Source organism: Sturnira hondurensis, unplaced genomic scaffold (genome assembly GCF_014824575.4).
Source record: "Sturnira hondurensis isolate 20B ecotype Veracruz unplaced genomic scaffold, ASM1482457v3 Scaffold0018805, whole genome shotgun sequence".
Lineage (NCBI taxonomy): Eukaryota > Metazoa > Chordata > Mammalia > Chiroptera > Phyllostomidae > Sturnira > Sturnira hondurensis.
The window spans coordinates 1,692,749-1,715,511 of NW_028091436.1; the positions used below are offsets into that span (position 1 = coordinate 1,692,749).

Consider the following 22,763-nt stretch of genomic DNA (forward strand, 5'->3'; position numbering starts at 1 on the left):
GCCCGCTGGCCACCCAGCCTCCCTGGTCCCTGGGCCTTTCCTGGGGGCGGAGGCTGCCGGCACTGCGAGGCGCTCCACCCGCTGCCCTCAGCTGACCCTCCTACAGTCACAGCGCCACGTAGGTGTGAAGACCTGAGCGAACCATAAGGACAAAGGAGCACTTTGGAGCTGCCCACGCACCGTCGTGGTGGGTGAGAGCCCCCACACGGACGCCAGGCTCCGGAAACGACCCTGGGATTCAGCACCGCGGACAGCGACCGCCGGCGCGCGGAGGGTGGAGTCAGCGCCCCTCACCACGTGCTGGCCCGATGGTGGCTTCAGAGTCCTGTTGCCTGCCCACCTTTCTGCTCTGTCCTCACAGGAGACAAGGGGAGCGTCCCTTTCACAGCGTGCCTTGTCCAAGCTCCCTCGTCAGACCCCGGGACCAGGGACCTCCCTCTCAGAGCTGGTCCCGCTGCCTGGGCAGAGGGGGCTGTTGTAGTGGCCCTGAGTCCTCCCTGCCCTGGTCCCTTCACGTCCCCAGGTGCCATCACCGTCTCTCCTGGATTCCCCGCTCACCCTGCCCACAAGGTCCAATGCTGTCCTCACACCCCGGGGGTGGGGGGACTACTGGGGCCCCACTGTGGGCAACACACACCCAGAGCCTCCAAGGCCTGTCCCCTCTTCAAAGAGCACCAAGCCCACACATCTGAACCGCTCCGCTTCTGTCCCGGCAAACACGCTTGCTTCCTCCTTTCAAAGGGCGTCTGAGCCCGGGGATTAGGCCCTAATGCTGCTGGCATGCTGGGGGGCGGGCAGCGCCAGTGCCGAGGCTGCCAGGCCTTCAAAGGGACACGCCGGCTTTCATCTCCCTGCACGGCATGTTCCCTGGGCAGGAGAGCTCCCTGCTCCGGAGCTGGGGGGATGGAGCCAAGGGCCCCCAGTCCTGGGATGTAACCCCTCTGTATCTGACCCCTGACTGGGCCCCAGACTCAGGCAGGGGTCAGGGGTGGGGGGCTGAAGCCCACCCGAGGGAGGGCCGCTGAAGCCCACTCCGTCTCTACAGAGTTCCAGTCTCAAGGCCACTGAGTTGCACCGGCCGAGGAGAATGTCCAAAGAACCCAAGAGGTCTTGTTCTAACTTCGCTCCTCTTGGGGCAAAAGCGAAGACCCCCAGCCTGGGGTAGCTCCTCCCTGGTGCCCTCGGGGAGGGTCCTCCAGACCACTAACAAACTTGAAGACACAGCCTCTGCCCACCCCGACCCAACACCCTCCAACACCGCCCCCTCCACCTGCCCAGAGAGGGGAGGACGAGCTGAGTGTCCTCACCATCCAGGACAAAACGGGACCCTGCGGCTCCACTCAGCCCTGTGCTCCCCAGCAGCTGGGTAGTCACTGTCCTCGGAGCTGGCTTTGAAGGCCCCCTCTGCCAGGAAGCCCTCCCAGACTGACAAGAAAAAAGGGTAAGTCCCCAACCCTGGTCTAGTAAAGGGCCTTCCTGGCCTCATCCCCAACTGTCCATTTTCTGGGCCTGATCCTACCTACACCTTAGTGTTCTCTGCCTGCTCTCCTGGCTTGGGCTGTCCAGGGTGGAAGCCCCTGGGGGCATACATGAGTCTGGAAGCTCACGCAATGCAGGCAGAGGGAGGGAGAGAGGCTTGTGCACGGGAGAGGAGCCACTGAGCCCCAGGAAGGGTCAGCCAGGAGCACCAGGGCAAGGCTACCAGAGGCTGCACAGAGAGATGGGGCCATCCTGGGTCCAGGTGCCGGCAGGGGGGCCTTCCCGTGACTGTGGCGCAGCGCCGGCGCCCCTCCGGTCAGGCCTCAGGCACTGGACACACGCCTTATTTCCTCTAGAACCCCCCCTTTCCCGGCACCCGGACACATGGCCACAGCACCCCTCACTGTGGACAGCCTTCCTTCCCACTCCACCAAAATCTGCCCCCAGATGTCCCCGCTCCGATCGGGCTCTGCTGCGGGAACTGCACTGACCACGCCTGGCCCTTTCTCCCCAGAGCCCCCCACATGGAGGCAGCCCTGACTTTGAGTCAAAATGGGGAGCCCCGGGGTGGACAGGGGCCAGGGGCAGGGGCTCAGGCCGCAGGGCAGGGCTGCCGCTCCTCCAGGTCCCCGTCCAGGCGGCAGGGAGCCTGGCATTCCGGGAAGAGTGCGCCCGCCCGAACTGTAATCAGCGCGCATCTCTCAATTATGCCCCAGCCAGGCCTGCAATTAGCACGGTGCCCTAATCGCCAAGTGTTTATTAGCGATGCCCCCCGCCCTCAGAGCTGCTATTACCTTGCATTAATAACCAGGTAGGCATGCGGGGTTTCCTCCTGAACACAGACCACCCAACTCTGGCTCCACCTCCCCAACAGGCGAGGCTCAGGCCCTCTGCCCCACCTCTGGCCCCGCGCGTGTGAGCCAAGGGCTGGGGGCGGCTGGCGCGGGTCTGGCAGGGCAGCTCCCTGGGCGCTGGGCGGCTTCCCACTCAGGTCTGAGCTCCGCCCCCCATCCACAAGCCTGCCCTGCCCCACCTCCGTCCCTGCTGGAGACGCCTGACCTGCGGCTCCCGGGGGCAGTTCATCCTAGGACTGGTGGTGACCCTGAACCCCACACTCACTGTCTAAGTGCAAGGCTGCTTCTCCCACGGTGTTAAGCCCCCCACCCTGGCCTCCCAGGTGGGTCCTGCTGTCCTGGCTTTGCTGGGGGGGCGGGGGGAACTCCCATCTGAATGCCGAGATCATGCACCTCCTGGAGGTTCCTTTCGTTTTTGTTTTTTAGAACTAAACATCTCCAGTTTCTTCAACCAACTGTCCCAGGGCAGGGCCGAGACGGAGACTCCCATGGGGACAGCTGTCCTCACAGTGCACGGCCCGCCGACGCCCTCCCTCTGTCCACCCCCCTCCCCGGCAGGGCGTCCAAACCTCTTCAACAAGGGGCAGTGGGACGGGGGTGACGGCGGTGGTTCCCCATGCCGGGCCCCATCCTGCCAGGGCCCTAGCGGGGTGCAGGGTGCCTGGAGTTACAGGTTCCCCTCTACTCAGCAAGACACGGGGGCCATCCATAACCTGCTGTAAGCTCCGGGCCGCACTTCCAACCCGTCCGCCTTGGCCCGGAAATACCCAGCTCCTCAGGCCCACCACCCGCCTGACACCCGCCTGACGCCCTGTTGGTACCTGAAAGCCCACTTGCCCTCGAGCCCACCAGGCCCAGCTGGGTGCCGAGCGGTGTCTGGGGTCATGGGAGATAATCCTGCCACCTGAAGCTCACCGCCAGCCTGACACAACCGAGCAACCAGGATGCCACTCCAAACTGGCCTGGCTGGCTCCCGCCCAGCTCCCAACCCCTGCCCCGCAGTGTGGCAGAAAGACAGGGCCGACCGGCTGCCACCGAAGCTGCGGACGCCGAGCATTCGGAAAAACCCAGGGCCACCCACTGCGTCATCTGGGGGTGCCCAGGGCAGACCCTGCCGAGGAAAAAGCTGGCATCTGGGAGCCGTGTGGGACACGGGGTGGGGTGGTTGTCGGGAGCGTGGGGGAGGCGGGACCCCGTGGGTGCAGGACCGCGCACGCAGCTGCCCCAGCCCAGCTACCTCATCCTCCTCTGCGCTGTGCAGCTGCTCGGTGTAGGCGTCCGGCTTCCGGATCAGGGGGTCCACCAGCATGAGGAAGGCCATGTACAGCAGCAGCGCCCCCACCACCGACAGGTAGAGGATGATGGTGACCTGAGAAGACACCCGGGCCCTGAGGCCTGACTGCAGCTCAGAGGGTTACTGGGTGGCCGTGGGGCCTGCTCCGAGTGTCCCCTCACTGCCCATCAGGTTCCCACGACCAGAGAGACAAGAGATGATGAACCCTGTGGATCAGGATACCCTGCGATGCTCCGGGGTGGGGGCAGGGTGGGGACAAAGGCCCACCAGCTGCCAAAGAGTCCTGCATGGGACGGTGAGCCAGGGTCACCGAGTAGAGTGATGAGGGGCTCCCGGGGGAGGGGCTAAGAGGGAAGCTTCAGTTCTGAGGGCACAGCGCCAGGTGGAGGGGGACAGGGAGGGTCACCCTGCAGGGAGCGGAGAGCCAGGGACAGGACGGCAGACTTGAACCTGCTGCGTCCGGAGAGCACCTCCCAAGCTGGAGTGGTGTTTGGTGGGCAGAGGAAGATGGCTCTGAGAGGTGTGCTGGACATTTCTCTGTAAGGGTGCCCGGGGCACCCAGGACCGGACCCTCCAGGACACTGGACCGGCAGCGCCCCTGCCCCCAGTGATGGGGGACACAGAGACACGCCCTCCCCTGGAGGGCAGTAGGCACCTGACTGAGGACAGCGGGCAAACATCCTTCACCGAGGGCCAAGGCTACAGACGGGCAGGGTGTCACCTGCACCCGGTTTGGGGACCGCACCTCAGATGCCCACTCTGCCTCCCAACGCCTGGCCATCCGTCCCTGATCTCTGACCCCAGCCCAGACCCGAGCAGACTCAGAAGGGGGGTGAAGGGAAAAGGGGTCTTGGGACTTTCCAGGTTGCTGCCCCCTCGGTCAACGCCAAGTTCAAGGGGGGCTTCTTCCCATCCTCCTCCTGCCTGTCCTGGGGGTGGGGCAGTGGATGGAGCCTGAAGGTGTGGGGGCCTGCAGGCAAATCTCAGGGTTTAGGAAGTGTGTCTGGTGAGGACCCGGGGCAGGGAGCCCCTCCCTGCCAAAGAGGGAGGGGCAACGTCTGGCTCAGAGCTTGACAAACTCAGGCGGCTGGTCGCCTCGGGAGCGAGTTCAGAGACGGGGAAAGGCGGCGGCAGGAGGGGCAGCAGGGTGGAAGATGGCCATGGTGGGGACAGAGCCTAGGGGACGGGCAGCTGCTTCCACCTCAGAGGTGAGAACACAGGGCTTTCGGGGGTCACCTGCTCTTCCCTTGAGCCTGGAGGGAGGACCCAGCAAGGTGGCTACATTCCCCGGTCACTTCTGACTGACACTTGCTCTGGACTCTTCACAGGACAAGCAGGAATAAGCCCAAACCCCGGCCCCGGAGGGCTGCGAGCAATCGGGAAGCGGGGTCCGGCTAGGGACCGTCAGAACCCGGGCTGGGGGCCAGAGGTGCTCTGTGCAGCGAGTCCCTGGGAAAGCTGGATTCCAGGTGAGTGTAAGGGGAGGCCCAGGACGGAGGTCCCAGGGCAGCCTGCCCGGAAGCCAGCCCCAGAGCCGCCTGGAATGTTCTGGAATGGAGCCCCAGCACGCGCAAACTCACCTTGATGGTGGTGGTGCTGCGCTCCTCATACTGGCACTCGCAGAGCAGGCAGTAGGCCTCCGCGTCCACCGGCATGGGCTCCACCACGCGCAGGCAGTTGCTGTAGCAGACGGGCAGACGGGCAGACGGGCGGACGGGCGTGGGCCTCAGGCCTCCGCTAGGGCCCGGGCGGGGCCGGGGGGACTGAGTGCGGTGGGGGGGGAGCATCTGGGGTGGGCTGTCTGTCAGTTAACCCACCCCCCGGGCACTCTCTCAGCTGTGACCACCCACAGACGAGGTCTGGGGACTCCCCTTTCCTAGGGCTTCGAGCACAAACATCTCTGGGGGCATGTGATGGACGGGACAGGGACTGCCATCGACAAAACTGTATTTATCGTCCCCTGGAAAGCTGCTGAGCGTAGGCCTGCCTGGTCTCACCACACACACACACACACACACAGTAGCTGCGTGAGCGGACGGAGGTGCTAACCAGCCCTACATACGTGTAGCATGCCATCCCCATGCGTCTCGAACTTGCACAGCGCTGTGTGGGACTTGGAGCTCAATAAAGCTGGGCTAAAAGCTCCACCGTGGAAGTCCCAACTCTCACCACGGGTGCCACCATCTGTGCTCTGCTCCTTGCGGGACTGGGCTGGGCAGGACGGGGCGCCCGGGATCCTGAGAAGCCCGGGGTAGAAGCCCGCCCTCAACCCGCACGGCCCCAACTCTGCCCCAATCGCACGGAGCATGACGGACGCAGCAGGGGCGGTGGCCTTACCAGTCCTTCTGCGAGACGTTCCGGTTGTAGATGTGGCCGCTGAGGTTTCTGTAGGGCGGGCAGATGCACTTGCACCTGGTGTCCTCGGAGCTCTGGGGGAGACAGCAAGCCTCAGGGGGGTCCCGGGCTCACCTTCTCGCAAGACGGCAACTCTCGGCTCCCCGTTCCCTACGGCAACCACGGGAAGGCTCTTGACCTTTCCCCATCCCCCAGTTCGGCAAAGAAGGACGCTCCATCACAGGGGCTTCCAGACAAGCTGTCCAGGTGACAGATGATCACAGATAGCTGCCAAGGGCAGGGGGCTGGAGGGCTGGGGGCGCAGGGAACGTGCACCCCACCTGCGTGTGCACCTCTGTCCTGGTCTTTGTAGCTGCCCCCCCCTCCACCCTCCTAGGTTAAGACTGGGGGGAAAGACAGGCCGAGGGAGGGAGAAAAAGTGGGTAGTTCCTATGGAAACGCTCACGCTGGCCCTCTGAAGCCACAAGAGACGAGGCCACAGGAACTTTTGCCCCGGGGGAGGGACTCCCCGAAACCCTCTTTAAAGAAAACCCCACAGGCCCTGGATGCTGTCCCTGGGGCTGAAAGCCCACGACTCCTAACCCGGATTGAACACCCGGCCGAACCACAGCCTCGGCCTTTCCCGGAGACACCATCTTCATCGACCAGTCTGGGATTTGTGGGCCAAGCACCAGGAAGGTCATGTGACACACGGCCCCTCTCCACCCCCCATGGAAAGAAGGGGCAGCCTGCGGGGTGAAAACCCTCCCTTTCTCTAAGAAAAGATGCCCAGGCCAAAAACAACCCCTCGTTTTCTCTCGTCAAAAGCTCCCTTCCCCACCCTTCTTTCTGTAAAATCCTTCCAGTCTGCACACCCCCTCGGGGTCCGTCTAGCTGCTGGGTGGGCTTCCTCCTTGTTCATGAGTCACGGAAAAGCCCATGTCTGCCCTGGCTGATGTGGCTCAGTGGGTTGAGCACTGGCCTGCGAACCAAAGGGTTGCAGGTTTGATTCCCAGTCAGGGCACGTGCCTGGGTTGTAGGCCAGGTCCTCTGTAGGGGGCACACGAGAGGCAACCATACGCTGATGTTTGCCTCCTTCTCTTTCTCCCTCCCTTCCCCTCTCTAAAGGTAAATAAAATCTTTAAAAAAAAAAACCATGTAGATTCCTATTTATGCTTTTAAAAAAAAAGTCAGTATCTTCCGTTGTGCTCTGCTGAATTTTGCTAACACCTCGGGCCTCCCTCGCAGCTTTGGTATGAGGCCACCCAAACCCAGGTCCTGGCCGATTCCCCGGGGAGAGTGGAAGAGACCTGAGGAGTCCTAGCCCTGGGTGGTAGCCCCCCCAGCGCAGAAGCGTCCATGTGTTGAGGACCTGACGTCCGGAGAGCGCCTTGCTGCGAAACCACTGCGGAGACCCAGGGGCCGAGGGCGGCGCCGACAGGTCAGGCCACTGCCCAGAACACGGAATCCCGGGCTGGAATCCCACCCGGAGGTCCCGCCCCCTGGGAAACCCCCAAAGGCAGGGCCCCAGGGCAGCGAGGGCCGGTGGCCCTCTGTCCACAGGGGTGCAGGCCCCGCCCCCTCACCTTGTTGGCCTGGGCTGGGGGTGCCAGCAAACAGCCGACTGCGGCCGCCACGCACAGGAGCTTCACGCCGGCCATCCTGGGGGCCCGGAGACCCGACACCTGAGAAAGGACGCGGGGTCAGACGGGGCCAGCGGCCGCGGCCCCACCCGGGATGGGTGGGGGCTGGGCTCCGGGGTTCCAGCGCCTCCGCGACCCAGCGCCAAACGCTGCGATCCCTGCCTCTCCCCAGTCTTGGGGCGCCCGGAAGACAGTGGGGGTGTCCCGGGTCCCCGATCCCCGCTCAGGCCCGCTGATCCCCCGCCCCGAGGCCCACAGCCCGCTCTGCCCGCTGAGGCCCCACGAGACCTGGGGCGCAGAGTCCGGGAGCTCTGACCCTATGGCCAAGCCGGCGCCGCCACACCCGCGGCCTGGGGTCACCCGGGACCCCCCTGGGCCGTCACGATCACGCACCCCTCCCCCACTCCCGGCCTCTCACCTGCCAACCCAGCAGTGGCCGCGCGAGACCCGGCTGGCCCCGCCCCTCCAGGCTTCCATTGGCTGCCGCCCCAGCCCCTCAGCGGATGGCGCTGTCGTCCAGGCAACAAGGCCCGCCTTTGCCCGGGTGCGGAGACTCCGCGCAAGTGACAGCGGGCATTTTCCAACCCGGAGCGGACGAGAAAAGGGAGCGTCGGCCTTCCCAACGAGTGGTAGAAGGGGTCCGGCCCTCGCGGGCCCTTCGAGAAGCAGCCCATGGACACTCGGATTATAAAATTCCGGGTTCAGGGAGGGGCTAAGCTGGCTCCGCCTTACTGTTTTCAAGAGAAAGCACCTTGTACAAATAAGCCAGCAAATATGGCAATAGCAAGAAAAATGGGTGCGAGGGCTTTGTCCTCAGGGTCTGGAAATGCTATTTAGGGGTTTGGGGGATCTGAGCCAGCCCCCGCAGGGAGAGCCGAGGCAGGCTTTGGGGACCTTGGCCGGCCAGCATGGCCTCGACCTTGGCTATGCCCGGCCGCCCTCCCACCGGGATATTCCGCCCCCGTCACGTCTCCGGGTTTCAGGGTCGTGCCACGGTCTTGCGAGCAGACCACTTGTCGTCCACAGACTCCTGTCGCCAAGAAGGGACAACGTGGTGGACAAAAGTCTCCAAGACGCGGCATCTAAGGTCAAAAGATGCTTTACGAAGATGGGGGTTTGTAGATGGAGGGAGGGGGAGAGGTAGGCACGATGGTGGACACGGAGCGGGGTGGCAGGTCGTTGTACCTGCCTGGTCACAAGCAGCGCCACGGTCAGAGCATCATTTTATATCGCTGGTTGGAGGGAGGGGATTTTCATGAACTGTCAAATGAAAAGTAAATAAATCCGCTTTAAAGAAATCCTTTAAGGCGGCGATTTTCAGCCGGCATGCGGGATCCATGCCCCGTGTCGCGCCTGCCGGTTTAGGCACCGGCCTCTTTCCCCTCAGATTGTGGTCCCAACAATAGCTGCGTGGTGTGGATCAAAATTACACCTGTTTTTTTCATCAGATCTTTAAAAAGCATCTTTTTACTCATCGGTGTATGAGATGCAAAACATTGACAACCGCTGCTCTGAGGTGGTCACACACGTTCTGAACCAGACGAACTCGGAAACCTCGGAAGTGGGTCAATGTCATTGTCGTGAGCAGCCCGCACTGCCCTCTGGTGGCCACAGGAGACATGGCTCGCGGGCTTCCTGGCTCTGGGTTCCGACTGCAATAGAAGGTGAGGACAAACAGACGTCTCGCCAGGCTGGCTGCTGGACCAACGTGAATCCTGTGGGGGTCAGTGTTCGGGGTGCCTTCCAGGAGAAGGCACCACCCTGCCGTTTCCCACGAGGAGAACGCGGGCCTCGTCCCGTGTCCCGCCGCTCGGGGAGTGAGTACTGAGCTCGGGTACCAGGACCGGAAGTGCAGACGAGGCCGCAGCTCCCCGCCCCCCGCCCGCGTGGGTGGGGCAGGGAAGCCTGGGGGTGGCTGGTCTGCACCCCCAGGCCTCATGTCCGCTGGAAGAAAATAGCACGCGAGACCGGAGCATAATCAACATGAAACGATAAACATTTGAGGGGATCGGAAAACTAACCCCACTTTCACGGACATTCAGACGTAGAGTTATCGGAAAAATAAGATCATCTTAGATTCTCAGTCGCTGCCCACTTAATGTGAGCAACCGCCCCCCGACCTGTCCTATCTTTGGGTCTGCGGTTTTCACCGCGCTGTGGTGTTCTTTATTAGATGTCCTGGCTAACTGACCTGCCTCTGGGGTCCCAGCGGCTGCCCCCTCCACTAGCTGTGCCTTCTTTGTGTCCTCCTCCTCGGGGGACATCCTGTCTCATCTTCTCTTGGTTGGGAGCCTCTCCAGGCCACGGTGCTTCTCAGTCGGGACTTGGAACCACAAACCCTCAGGCAAGACGTGAAAAACTCCACAATTCTAAGCCAGCTACTCATTGCAGCAGAGAACTTGACCTGTTCATCGGAATCCGTTGTCACCTCGATGGCACGTCCCAGCCTCCCTTGCAGCCCCAGCACGCTGTCATTTCTAGGGGAACAGGACAGAAACTGATGTGCACCATTGCGGACCTGGCTGGTACAATGTCCCAGCATGCATTTCTCCACGCTCTGTCCCCTTGGGCTGATGGAGACAGGGGGAGGTGACATCCTAGGGATGGAGAAGGCACATGATAGATGAACTCTGGGTTCCTGAGTGGCCACCTGAAGGGTGGGTCACCTGCCTGGCACTGGAACGAGGGCATGGTGACTGCTACAGAAACCGGGGGAGGGGGTTTTCGGGCCATCCAGCTTAACACACCCCAAAAGGCTAGAATCACAGGACTAAGGAACATAGTTATCGATCTGGTCCACTTACAATGACCAATTTGGCTCGGACACCTGAGCTGGTCAGCATTAGGACGGACCTTCCCAGCCCACTCGGCACCTGCACCTGGAGCACCTGCAGGGCCCGGCTGGAGAACAGCCAACCAGGTCCCCGCCCTCCGGAGCTCTGGGTCTGGGGGGGGAAGTGGACAACTCCATGAAACCCACAGCCTGTGGAAGGAAGGGGCGATGGCTGTGTGGACACAGGGCAGGGGCTCCGAGGAGGCGACCGGGCGAGGTGACCTTTGTAGTTCCAGCAGCATGACCCGGAGGAGCCAGCCCGGCACTGGCTCAGGTATGTTTAGACTGGTGGGAGGCCAGCGTGCGGATGCTCGAGTGGAAGGTGTCTGGACACGGAGGAGGCTAGGAAGGAGGTCGGTGAGGCTGGAGGGTGTTTGGGAGGAGACTGGAGGGAGGCGCAGGGCCAGGGCAGGGCCCGGCTGCTGCGGGACAGACGCACAGCTGCCTGCTGGGTCCCACACCATTACTCCACACTCAGTGGCTTAACCAGCAAACACTGGTCATCTCCCCGTCTGAGTGGTGGAGCCGTGGCTCCTGCCAGGACTCTCGGGTCCCCGGGGCTGCGGCCTGTCTGCCGCACTCGGGACCCGGCTCAGCCGGGGTTCTGGTGGGACCCCATGCGGATGGACAGCCTCCGTCTGCTGGTCTGTCTCAGAGCAAGGCCGTGTGGGTCATTGCAGGGGCAGCTGGTCCATAACCTGGAGCCTCGCTCTGCAGAGACGGGCCTGACACACAGACGGAGAGAGAGAGGCAGCGAGGGTCCGAGCGGGCAGGCGGGCAGGGATGGGCACTCATCTTGGGAGTGACCTTGGATCCCCCTGCCATCTTCTGCGTGATCACTGCTGCAGGCCACGCCCAGGACAGGGGCACATCGGCTGCCCACGAGAACGTGTCCACCGGGAGGCAGGGAGTGTGGGAGCCGTCGAGGGCACAAAGGGAAGGCCCTGAGGGGGTCACGCCTGCCCAGAATCCCCGGCTGGTCAGAGCGCAAAGCCGGGGAAGGACCCAGCTCTGTGTTCTCCAAACTGGGACCCTGGCCGTGCCCGGGTGTGCCCAGGGGCTCTGGAGAAGGCTGTGCTGCTGTCCTTGTCACAAACACGGAGAGGGCCTGGGGGACGGCCAGCCTACGGCGACCTAGACAGGCATGTAGCCAGTTCTTATCTGCAGAGGAGCCCGGAGGGGACGACACCAGAGTGCCCCACCCCCACCCCACACCGTGCACACCGCGGACCCAGGACTCCGGAGCGCTGTGCCACTGCTGTGCCCTGACGTCCGGGGCTCCTGCTTCCGGAAACCCCTCAGCAGGGGTTTCCCAGCCGCTGCAGATGGGGGCTCAGCCCTGGTCTCCAACGTCTCCGGCCACCTTCCTCGAGATCCTCTAGGGCAGGGCTGTCAGACTTGTGGTCACCAGGGGGCCACCTCAGCCTCACGGTTCCCTTCAAGGGCCAAATGTGATTTTAGGACTGTGTAAATGCAACTACTCCTTAACTAGGGGCAAGGAGCTCAGTGGGCACCGCCACTGGGTAGACACAAGGTTCTGGGCCGGATAAGACAAGGTGGAGGGCCGGATTGGACCCGCGGGCCTTGTGTTTGCCGCCTGTGGTCTAAGGAAACACAAGGTGGCCCCGGGGGGCCGGTCCAGGCCAGGCTGCCTCCAGGGGCCCTCCCTGGGCAGCCCCCACATTGGAGGGAGGGTACAGGCCTCCAGCAGTCTCCGCCTTCTGACTAGAGGTGCACGGAGGCAGCCAGGAGGCCCCCGCCGGCCGTGTGGTCAGGGCAGGCTGCTCTGAGGACGGTTCACTGTGGCCCAGAAGGAACTGAGTCACCGGGGCTAGACACAGCCCACGGCGGGACCAGGGTCCTGCATGCCCCTCGGGAAGACAGGTCAGGCTGCCCGGGGGGGACAGTCCAAGGTCGTCCTGCCCGTCTGGCTGGGGACAGCCTGGCAGAGCTCGGGAGTCAGAGCCAGGGTCCGACACTCCGAGGAGCGGTCCTCACTCCACGCCAGTTGGTCCTTGAGGGGGAGAGACGCCGCCCTCAGACACCGATGTTTTTACTAGCAGCACGTCACCCACTTGTCCTAAGTGCATGGTGAAAATTCCAACAGGGCCGAGAACATGACTCTGCTGGCAGCCGGACACGCGGACGGACGTGCGAGCTGACAAAGAGGCGTCAGGTGGCCGCGGGGTGTCCAGCCCTGCGCCGGCCGCAGGTCACTGAACCCGTGCAGAAATGGAAAGGGTAAATGTTTGCCCCGCAGTTCCACGCAGAGGACAAGCGCGGTGCGAGGGGCCAACCCGGGTGGGGCCGGTCCAGGAGGGGGCCAGCCCAGGAGGGGGGCTTGTAGGCCCGGAGGCAGCCCCCTGGCCCCACTTGCCCTTGGCCTCATGCTCCCAGCCACGGTGCCTGGCCTGCCCACCACTCACCCCGGTCTAGACCCCCTGGGGGAGGCAGCGCCCTCAGGGTGAGGACATCTCTGACTCAGGCCAGCAGCTGTCATCTGAGAAACAGGGAGATTACCCCACCAGGCGACAGGCTTGTTGTAGAGAAACAGGGGCAGCTCAGATTCCCTCCTGAGGCAAAAACCCCGGGGGCAGAAACGTGGCCCATCTCCCGGGGCCTCCGCCCTCCAGCTGGCTGCCCACCCAGACAGGGCTGAGCCAGGGGGAGAAACCTGCTGGGGAGGGGGTCTCCTCACCTTCCTGAGGAGCAGGGCTGAGGAAGGACTTGGGATGGACCTCCTGAGGACATCCCGGGCCTCAGAACTTGGGCCCCTGCCCGGGCCGGGTGAGAAGCCTAAGGCCGAAGAAAGTGAGCCGGGCCACCACGGCAGTGTCCTGGCCACTGGGCCCCAGGCGCCGGCTGAGCCCTGAGGTCACCGCTGGTGTCCTCGCCAGCCGCCCAGGTCCTGCGGATCCCAGGAGACACAGCAGAGCAGAAACACTAATCCAGTTTTCACACACGCTCGCTTCACGCTCACGTCGCACACGCGGCCCTCGGAGCCAGAGGGCCTGGTGGCTTGGGAGGCTCTAGGCTCCGGGCCCTGGGCCCTGGAGGGCCTGAGCCGTGGGGGCTGCCGGTGGCCGGCTGGTTCCGGAGCTGCCACGCACCCCACCCCATCCGGTACAAGGTCACAACCTCTCTCTGCACCTCGGTGTTCCCACCCGGACAGTGGGTTAAAGGAAGCCCTCCTCTGAAGGGCAAACGAGAAACCCCAGGGGGTGTTCGGGAGGCGGACACGGGGCTGAAGTGGAGAGGCCCCTTCTGTCCGAGGAGCTCACGCCCTCTCGGGTGCGGATCCGCTCACCCAGGAGCACAAAGCTCATTCTTGATGTATATTTCTTCTCACCCGAGCACGTTTTTTCATTGCTGCTAGAGAGACAGGAGGGGAGGGGAACAAGCATCGATGTGAGAGGGGAACATTGACCGGTGGTCTCCTGTAGGCGCCCCGAACAGAAGCAGACCCAAACCTTTCAGTCATGGGGTGAGGTTGCAACCAACTGGGCCACGCTGGGTAGGCGCAAAGTTTATTTTTTTAAAACGTCTATACGTGACTTGAAGGAAACCCACCTGATTGCTCTGTCAGGAGGTTGGGAGGCCCGCAGGAGCAATGGGGGGGGGGTGCTTTGGGGTTGTCCCAGGGAAGCGGGGCTGGGAGGAAGGCCCCGCGTCAGGGCGTGACTTCTGTCCAGATGGCTGCCGGCAGAGCTAGGGTCAGTCTGCTGACCAGAGAGGGAGGCGGGCATAGCTCTGAGCTGGAGCCCTTGTGTAACAAGGACAGAAACAGGGCCCGATGGGGTCATGGCTGCCCCCCGGCCACGCCACTGGTGGCTGGAGTCAGCTCCGGGTCTCTCCGCGGCTCGTGGAGCCCGTCCTTCCCCCCGCAGCCTCCACACCCCGGCAAAACCAGGACCCGGGAGTTGGGCCTTTCTCCCAAGGGTGAGCGGGCATCTCCTCCTTCCAAAGCCCGTGGCCCCCACTGGCGAAGCCATGCTGCGTGATGCGACGTCTCCTTAGCTGGGGCAGCGGGGGTCGGGGTTTGGGGGTGCCCCCCGCTGTGGGCACCCGTGCGGGCTCCACCGCACGCCCTAACTAAAGGCCACTAACCCAGCAGCTGTGATGGGGCTGTTCCCAGGAAAACTTTATTTACAAAATCAGACCACAGCCGGGGGGGCCCCGCACACGGAGCCTGGGGCTAGACAGCAGCAGCCGGTCAGCCCACTGGGAGCGCCAGGCCTGTGGCTGTGAGCTGTGCTCTGGATTACAGGCTTCCGTGCCTTCGAGGGGGTAACCTCTGAGAAATTCTCTCGGGGGGCCCCTGGAACGAGCCTGCCTGGCCGCCTGGTCAGGCCCGGGTCACAAGAAGACCATGTGGACGGGACAGTAAAAATAGATTGCAAACAAGTACATCGCTCCCTTTGCGTTCCTGGCCATTTGCCTCTGGCCTCTCCTCCTGGGGTCCTTGAGGCACGGGCCGACAGGTCCGGATCCCCGTCGACGCCCAGGTCCCCTGACTCCCTGCCGGGGGCTGCTGGCCGCCCTCCACACTGGTCTCCGTCCCTCTCTCCTCACCAGGGACAGCCCCCGCAGGGCAGCCAGCAAAGTTGCTAACAGCCTGGGCAGCTCATGAAACACCAGACCTGCGAGGTGCTAAGTCCTCCCCAACCCGCCAAGGGCGCCCGCCCGAAGGCCCTCCAGCGGGGCAGGCCTGCCGTCCGTTCTGACGTTGGCCTTGGTGGGTGAGGAGCTGAAGGCCGGCGCCCTGGGTTCCGAGGCTGACGTCCGACCCCATCCTGCCCCCCACGGAGTCACCTGAGAATGTGGGATGGGGGCTCAGGTCTCCGCCCGAAGGATCCCATGTCCTGGGGAGCTCCCAGGGCCGTGTGAGTGGACAGGGGCCAGGGGGCAGGGGACCAGACCTGGGCCAAGCCCTGGCCAGCCTCCAAGATAGCTGGTGGAGGGGCAGGAGGAGGCCAGTGAGTCCCGAGGACTTCCTGGCAGAGGAGGGCCTTCGACAAACAGTGAATGAGGGTGCTCGCTTGAGAAAAGACACAAGTTGGGTGCCCTCACCGCCAGGCTCAGGGACGGCCAAGGAGGCCATCGACTGGACAAAGCTCTGGGGGACCCACTGGGCAGCAGGAGAATGTTTTGTCCCCAGGTCAGGCCTCGGGGAGGAACGACGAGGCAGGAGGGAAGGGATCCACTCTGAGGACGGAGTTCCTGGTGCCCCGGGGAGTGTGACCTTGGTGGTGGCAGCAGACTCCTCGCTTCTCCAACGGCATCCCCCACCTGCCCTCTGCCCAAGTCCCCCAGGCCCCCGGCCTCCAGGCGGGGACTCGGTGTGTCAGCTGGGCCTGCCTGCCCCAGCGTCCAACCTGCCCGCATCATCACCCCCTGTTGCAAATGAGAAAACGGGTGTTTTAGAAACTGGAGACTAGGCCACAAGCCCGTGGCTAGGAGATGCGACTGATGGGCAGTCCGCGGCAGGCAGGATGGCGAGTGGAGCAGGCGTCCATCTCAGCCCGGGGCACCGGCCTTCAGCTCCTTGCCCACCAAGGCCAATGTCAGAACAAGCGGCATGCCTGCCCCGCTGGAGAGCCTGCGGGCGGGCGCCCTTGGCGGGATGGGGAGACTTAGCACCTCGCAGGTCTAGTGTTTCATGAGCTGCCCAGGCTGTTAGCGGCTTTGCCGGCTGCCCTGCGGGGGCTGTCCCTGGTGAGGAGACAGGGACAGAGACCATCGGGGAGGGCAGACAGCTGTGGCTAATCATATTCTGGATTATCTGTGTATTTGCAAATCCCAGAGCAGACCACCCCTCACCCCCACCCGACTCTCCTTCTACGTAGACGGCCACACATGTCCATCAGGGGTAGAGCAGGAAGTAACAGGTCGTTTCCACCAAGTTCCCCCTGATTTCATTTGTCCTTGGCCTGTGGTCTCCATCTTTTTAGCCCAAGTTCAGTGTCAACGGATCTCAGGAAGTGGCGATTCTCCTTCCTTTAAGTCCTCATGCTACCTACGCACAAGGTCAGGGCCATGTTCCGTCGCTGGGGTGTTTGTGAATAAGCTGAGGCTAGCCCAGCCTCCCGCAGAGAGGTAACCCAGGGCCAGGCTGCAGAGAGGTGGCTGTGACAGCATTCCCGTGTCCCCCGGGGAAGCACCGTGGGGGACAGAGGGTGACCCTGGAGAGCATGACGGGCCCATGGCAGCAGCTGCCCTCCAGGACGGACACAGACTGGCCCAGGAGTGGCCCCAGGTGTCCGGGTCCCCGGTCCCCTGGAGCCGCCACACTGGAGGCCTGTCAACAGGTCCCTGATCGAGCTCCCCCAGGGCCACCGGTCACTAGACAGCAAAGCCCTTTTCCGCCTCGGACTTTAATGAGACCCAGCCGCCCCTGTCAATCTCCCTGGGCGTCTAACTAACGACCGGCTGACAGGTGGCCCCTGGGACCAGAGGTCTCTGGTGGAGGCCGGGCACTGCCTACTGGGGGCATTTTCCAGAATTAACTGCGGGGAGCTGGAATGTGTGGGAGCTTCAGGGAAAGGGAAGTGGGAGCCGGGGGGGCACACACCCTGGGTCCTGAGATCTCTTGTTGATGCTGGCTGAGCCTTTGGAAGGTGTCACTGAGCTCACACACACCCGCAGGGCTTGTCACCCTGCTGCGAGCCTGGTGTTAACAGAGGTTTCCTAGTGGGCCCCTCCCTCCCTCCCTCCCTTTTTCTCTTCCTGTTTCTCTCTCTCTTTCCCTCTTTTCCTCCCTCCCTCCCTCCTTCCTTCCTTCCTTCCTTCCTTCCTTCCTTCCTTTCTTTCTTTCTTTCTCTTTCTTTTCTCTCTCTCTCTCCTTGGAGGAGTCTTTCCCTTTGTCCCTTTCTCTCTCCCTTCTCTCTGGCCCCTCTGTCTCCCTGGCTGCCCAGGAGGACACTCAGTTCCCAGGGGACAGGGGACAGAGCTTCAGTCAGCTGGACGAGTTCTCTCTTGTTTTACAAATGAGAGACACCCAGGTTCTGGGTGTCTCTGAGCAAACCGACCTGTCTGCCTGACCCCACGTCCAGTTCTGCCACCGTCAGGGTGGCCCTGTGACCTAATGTCACTTCACCTGTCACTGTGTGAGGCTACCTCTCTGCAGGATGCAGGCAGGAGCCCTGCCTCACCCCAGGGCTGTGGGATTGAAAGGGTTCTCTGGCTCCCGCCCAGCACGGGGCCTGGCACCCGATCAGGGCTCTCAGCTATTTTGCTGGTAAAGGTCTCCACGCCCGCCTGACCGTTCCGTCACTCGCTGGAATCTGACCACTGCGCATACCTCCCGGAATGTGGAATTCAATCTTCGGAAAAGAAACGAATGTTCACTTGGAGCCATGTTGGGAAATCAAATGGGTGGGACTCCGTTGTAGAGCGAACATTTGGGGGAGGTCACAGAGGGGACGTTTGTCTGGGACCAGAAGTCCTGGCGGGTGTGGCGCCTGCACCCCCATTGGGGACACCGAGCAAACAGCTGTCACAGAGAAGGACGAGAGGCCATTGTCCCCTTCTGCTCGGTGGCGCATCCGAAGGCTGCTCTGGTGTCTGTGTCGTGAGGATACTTCTCTATGGGGCGGACTTCCAGGCACTTTGCCCCTCAAATCCTGGTGGGGTAGCTGCACCCCGGACTGCTCTTTCTGAACCGAAACCCATGGGAAGGGGTCAGTGTAGCTGTTGGCCGCCGTTCCCTCCTGTCTGCAGATGTTAACCGACTCGCTCTCCGCGAGGAGCTGGGGGACAGGCAGTCTGCGTGACTGTCCGGTGGCCCTGGAGTTCACGCGTCCTTCTGTCTGTTCTACCTGTTGACCCTCAGCCTCAGCCCCCACTTTGACGACAAGCCGTGACACTTCCAACAGCTGCCTCCAGTGGGCTGTGTGAGCTCCGCGTCCCAGGCCTCGTTGTCCCTTTTACATGTTGGGGACCTCTCCCTTCCGTCATGTCACATAGAGACAGAACCTCAGTGACACAGCCGTCTCTGAACATGCCTGGGGGTGGTGGGGAAACTCCATCCTGCCCCCAAGTTAGAGTCGGGGACACAGTGAGTCCTCAACCCAGGGAACAAAACGGAATCTCTCTCCCCATGGGGTTTGCATTTCAAGTTGGGGACAGAACCTGTGAACAAATATACGGATGAGACAGAGCCACTCAGTCCTGTAGTCACAGAAGCTTCCAGCCCAGTGACCAGGAGTCGGTGAGGTGGAGGTGGGCCCGGACACCACCCGACAGCCCAGTGCAAGCAGTAAAGGACACTGTTCAATGACACAGTGTCACCAAGGGCCCAGCTGAGTCACCCAGGGCTGAGTGCGCACCAGTCCCCGTCCCTAATCGCTGCAGAGAGAGGGTGGCCCTCGCAAACCGCGCGATGGCAGACGCCATTCAGCGGGGACCTGGACCATTCGCTGTGGGCACCAGGGCTCTCCAGTCTCAGGGAGCCCCCATCCCCGAGGACTGGGGCTGTGCGGCTGCGGCCCCTGTGGAAAAGCCGTTCCCCAGCAGAGGAGGCCCTCAGGGAGGGTCCTGTCCTTGAGTTGTTTCGGCAGGAGCCCGAGGGTCAGCGCTCCTCCCCCAGGGCCCGGCCTCCAGAGTCCGAGAAGCGCCCACGGCCCCTGCCCAGCCCCCACCCAGCCCTCAGCCCGGGCTCCCCGGCGATGCCCGCTCTGGCGTGGTGCCCCGAGGCCGGGCCGAGGGCAGGGATGGGGTTTCATCCTGATCTTTGCCGCCAGCTGTGTGTGGCTGCTGGGAATCTGAGAAGCTGGTGCCCGAGGGAGAAGAGCTGAGCCGGAGGAAGGAGACACTCTGCCCTCACACCGGAGGCGGGGGCCGCGTCTTCCCCGGGGTCCTGGTCGCTGCTGGCCCCTGGGAACCAGCGGCCCCAGAGCAAGTCCCTGCCTTCAGCGCCCCAGGTGGGCAGGACTTGCTCCTCTCTCTCCCAGAGGAAACTCCTACTAGGAGGTGTGACGAGGTTGTGCGGTGGGGAGAGGCGGCGAGTAAATGCCACGGCCGTGTCCAGTCTGGGCCCGGGAGACAGATCACTGGAGGGCAGTCAGGACAGCTGTCGCGGCTCGAGTGGCGGCCTGGAGATTTCCGAAAAAGGCCGGGCACCCCCTTCCACCCCCCCGAACCTGCTGTCCGTCCCAGGAGCAGCCCTGGCATCCAACCCAGGGCCCGTCACCCAACTGGAGGTGCCACCTTCACACACGGGGCACTGCGTGTCACCGAGGGTGGACAGAGGGCAGAGTCACGTGAGACCCGTTTGACTCATCGCAGTTCCTAGAGTCCGGAAACTTCCATCTACGGCAAAGAGCGGGACCCCAGTGTGGTGCGGGACCAGAGAACAGGCACCCCCGTGCAGTCTGCGGGCCACTTCCAGGCTTCAGGGGAGACACACCAGCACCCTGGGGCCTAGCGGGGCACCTGTAGTGTGGGAGGGCCCATGTCATCCTGGGGCTCAGGACGCCCCCGCAGCCCAGAGCCCCACTGTGAGAAAGACCAGTGGGGGGCTACAGGACCGCCCTGCTGGGAGCTGCCTCTCTCTCCCACCCCTTCCAGCTCCCTTTCCGCCCTGCACCCCAGTGAGCTTTCGAAGTGCGGGTTGCACCCAGTTACCCCTCTGGACGAAATGGCCCCCTGAGGCCTTAGCATGGAGATATAACTTTCCAGGTGGCTTCCAAAGCTCACCTGGGCAAACTCACCCACCCTGCCTACCCCAGCCCCCTCAGCTCCCCACTGTCTCTTGGTCCCTCAGAGCATGAGTGACAGTGTGTGGCTGACCGTTTGACATTGGTCTGCCCCATGAGCTGTAAGCTCTAAGAGGGGCCGTGATTTGGCCACCTTTGTACCCCAGGGCCTGACGCAGGGCAGGCGCTGGGGCAGGTGGGACACCTGTCTCTGTCACGCAGAGTGAGCAGCGCTCAGGGACACCCCTGTCCACGTGCGCCCGCCTCTCCCCCGAGCCCTCCCACGTGGCTCTGTGCTCACGAGGACGGGGGCTTCTCCAGGGCACCCCCGAAGGCAGTGCTGACCCCATTTTACTTTATTTGAGGCCTCCATCAAGCCTGGTGTGTGTGGGAAACAGCCAGGTCTCCGCCCGTAAGGGCCGAGCAGGGCGCAGAGCAGGCGGCCTTGGCATCTCAGCTCCTTGCAGACCCCACCTGGTCTTCGCTCTCATTAGGAAGATCTGTCACCAGACAGCTTGTCCTCAGTCCCCACCTTCCTTCCACACAGCCAACCATCTGCCTACCTGGCTGGGTCACCCTCCCTGTCCCAAGAAAGCTCCCCTCCTCCAGGAACTCCTCCTGGATGCGCATGGCCCCGGGGTCCCTTTCGGGGGACTGTGCCCCACAGAGTCTGTGGGGGTCATGCCCTCTCACCCGTCTGGGGCTGACTAGCTCCCCAAATGTGTTGCCTGCTTCGGGACACTTTGGGTTGTGATTCCCACGGGGACAGCGGCTTTCTGCCTGTGTGGCAGGTGGTGTCCTGGGCCCCGGGGATCCGCTTAGCTGGAGAGCGAAAGCTGTGGATAAAGCGACACCCCAGCTAAGAGGGCCCATGCCCATGGCGCACGCGTAACTGAGCCCGTCTGCTTCCGAGCTCAAAGCCCTGCAAGACGAGGCGTTGGAGGAGCCAAATGCCACAGGACCCTCCCATCTCTGACCTCTGGGCAGCCGGGCACCAGCTCTGGGGGGCCTGGCCCTGCCAAGCCCGGGCGAGAGGAGGAGGGAGGCGGGGCGAGTGGGAGGGGCAGCGGGGCCCAAAAAGGCCGCCGTGACCTACATCTGCCCCAGCACCGCCTGTGCACGGCAGTCCCTCCGGAGGCTTGTGCGGGGCAGGGCGCAGCCGCTGGAGACAGGGAGGAGGGAGCAGACCGGAGGCTGGAGGTCAGCAGTGAGCCCAGGTGAGTGGGCACCGCACCCCCGCCTGCCCACCTGGGGCGGGGGTGAGGCGCAGATGGAGCCGGCCGCGTGCTCCGGGACTTGTCCACCCAAGAAGGCCGGCGGAGGGTGAGACCCACCCAGGACATCCCCAGTGGCCAGTGATGCCCTGGGGCGCCCCGTCACCCCTGGGGACGACTGCGGGGTCTTGGCGGAGAGGGTCTCAGCCATCCAGCCGGTCCTCTGTTCCGGCTCGGCTTCTCGGGGCCATTCTTGGCTTAAACGGTGTTGGGGTGACCAGGTCAGAGATCTGACGAGCCGTCCAGAATGAGGTCTCGGGCCCGGACTAGGGCATCTCCGCAGAGCCGAGGGTCTCCACGTGGGCACGTGGGTCCCTTCTGTCGCCCACCCCACCCCGCCCCCGCCGTCCAGTGGATGCCACAGTCCCCGGTCTGCAGCCTAGCCGAGCTCTTGCCCATCCATCGCGCACTTTGCACCAAACCGGCCCTTCCTGAGGAAAGCGAGGGTCCAGCCAGCGACAGGAGCTGACCCAGGACCCCCCAGCCCCCCTGGCAGGGCCGGGCGCCACTCCCTCTCAGCGGAGACCTGCAGGCAGGAGGCTGGCGGGCAGGACTGTGTTCGCATTCCCTCCTCGAGGTGACAAGTGGGAGGCACTGAGCTGGTGGCAATGATGACAGGTGACAGAGGTGACAACTAAGAGACTCGTGTGGAGTGGCTGTAGGCAGGTGCCCAGCGGCTGCCCTCGTCCTGCCCCTCCCTGTGACTCCCTGCTGCCCAGTGGCCGTGGCCGTGACCGCTCCAGGACACCACTGGCGCCCCGTGGCACTCCAGCGCCGCGGGGCTGGGGAAGGGATGCTGCCGGGCGGGCGTGGAGGGGCGGGCAGCGGGGAAGGGTGTGTGCGCAGCCAAGAGCTCTGTCTGGGGAGCCCACTGTGAGCCGTTTGGGCAGGACGCAGGCAGCTGGAACTGAGAGCCGCGGCCACGGACCAGACGCACCAGACGTGGGGTGGCCGGAGAGCCCTCTGAGACATCCCTCCCCTCCCGTTCAGGGGTCTCCTCGGGGCACTCCCTCTGGGCCACCATGGACAAACGCCATGAGTGGGTGGGAGATGGCGGTGGTGGCTGGAAGAGGCTCAGACACTCTCATCCCCCAGACGTCATAGTTCGCTGGCCTCAGAGCAGGGCAGGTGGATTCCGGGGCGAGAGCCTGAGAGCATCGAGGGGTGGGAGAGGGGGTTCTTCTCTGGACCTGGTGTTCAGAAGCACCCAGACTGGCTGACGGAAGGAGGCCCAGGGCTACTGGGACCCACTGGGAAACTGGGGATTCTCCCTGGGACAGTCACGTCCCGTGTCCCAGGGGCTGGGTCGTTAGAGCCGAAGAGTGCCGGAATCGGGAGCTTGACTCCTGAGACTGGG

General features: G+C 63.5%; 1 protein-coding gene across 3 annotated transcripts in view; it reads right to left on the reverse strand.

Moving 5' to 3' along the window:
* TMEM9 (transmembrane protein 9) overlaps positions 1-22,763 on the reverse strand; it is a 29,681-nt gene that overhangs the window by 3,027 nt on the left and 3,891 nt on the right. The window contains exons 1-5 of one of the 3 annotated variants that reach the window (XM_037070572.1): positions 8,023-8,125; positions 7,548-7,646; positions 5,965-6,056; positions 5,208-5,307; positions 3,571-3,702 (exon numbers count right to left, since the gene is read on the reverse strand). In XM_037070572.1, coding sequence (XP_036926467.1) covers positions 3,571-3,702; positions 5,208-5,307; positions 5,965-6,056; positions 7,548-7,622 — 399 coding nt within the window. In that variant the 5' untranslated portion in view covers positions 7,623-7,646; positions 8,023-8,125. The other 2 variants (XM_037070571.1, XM_037070573.1) reach the window with 2 other exon arrangements.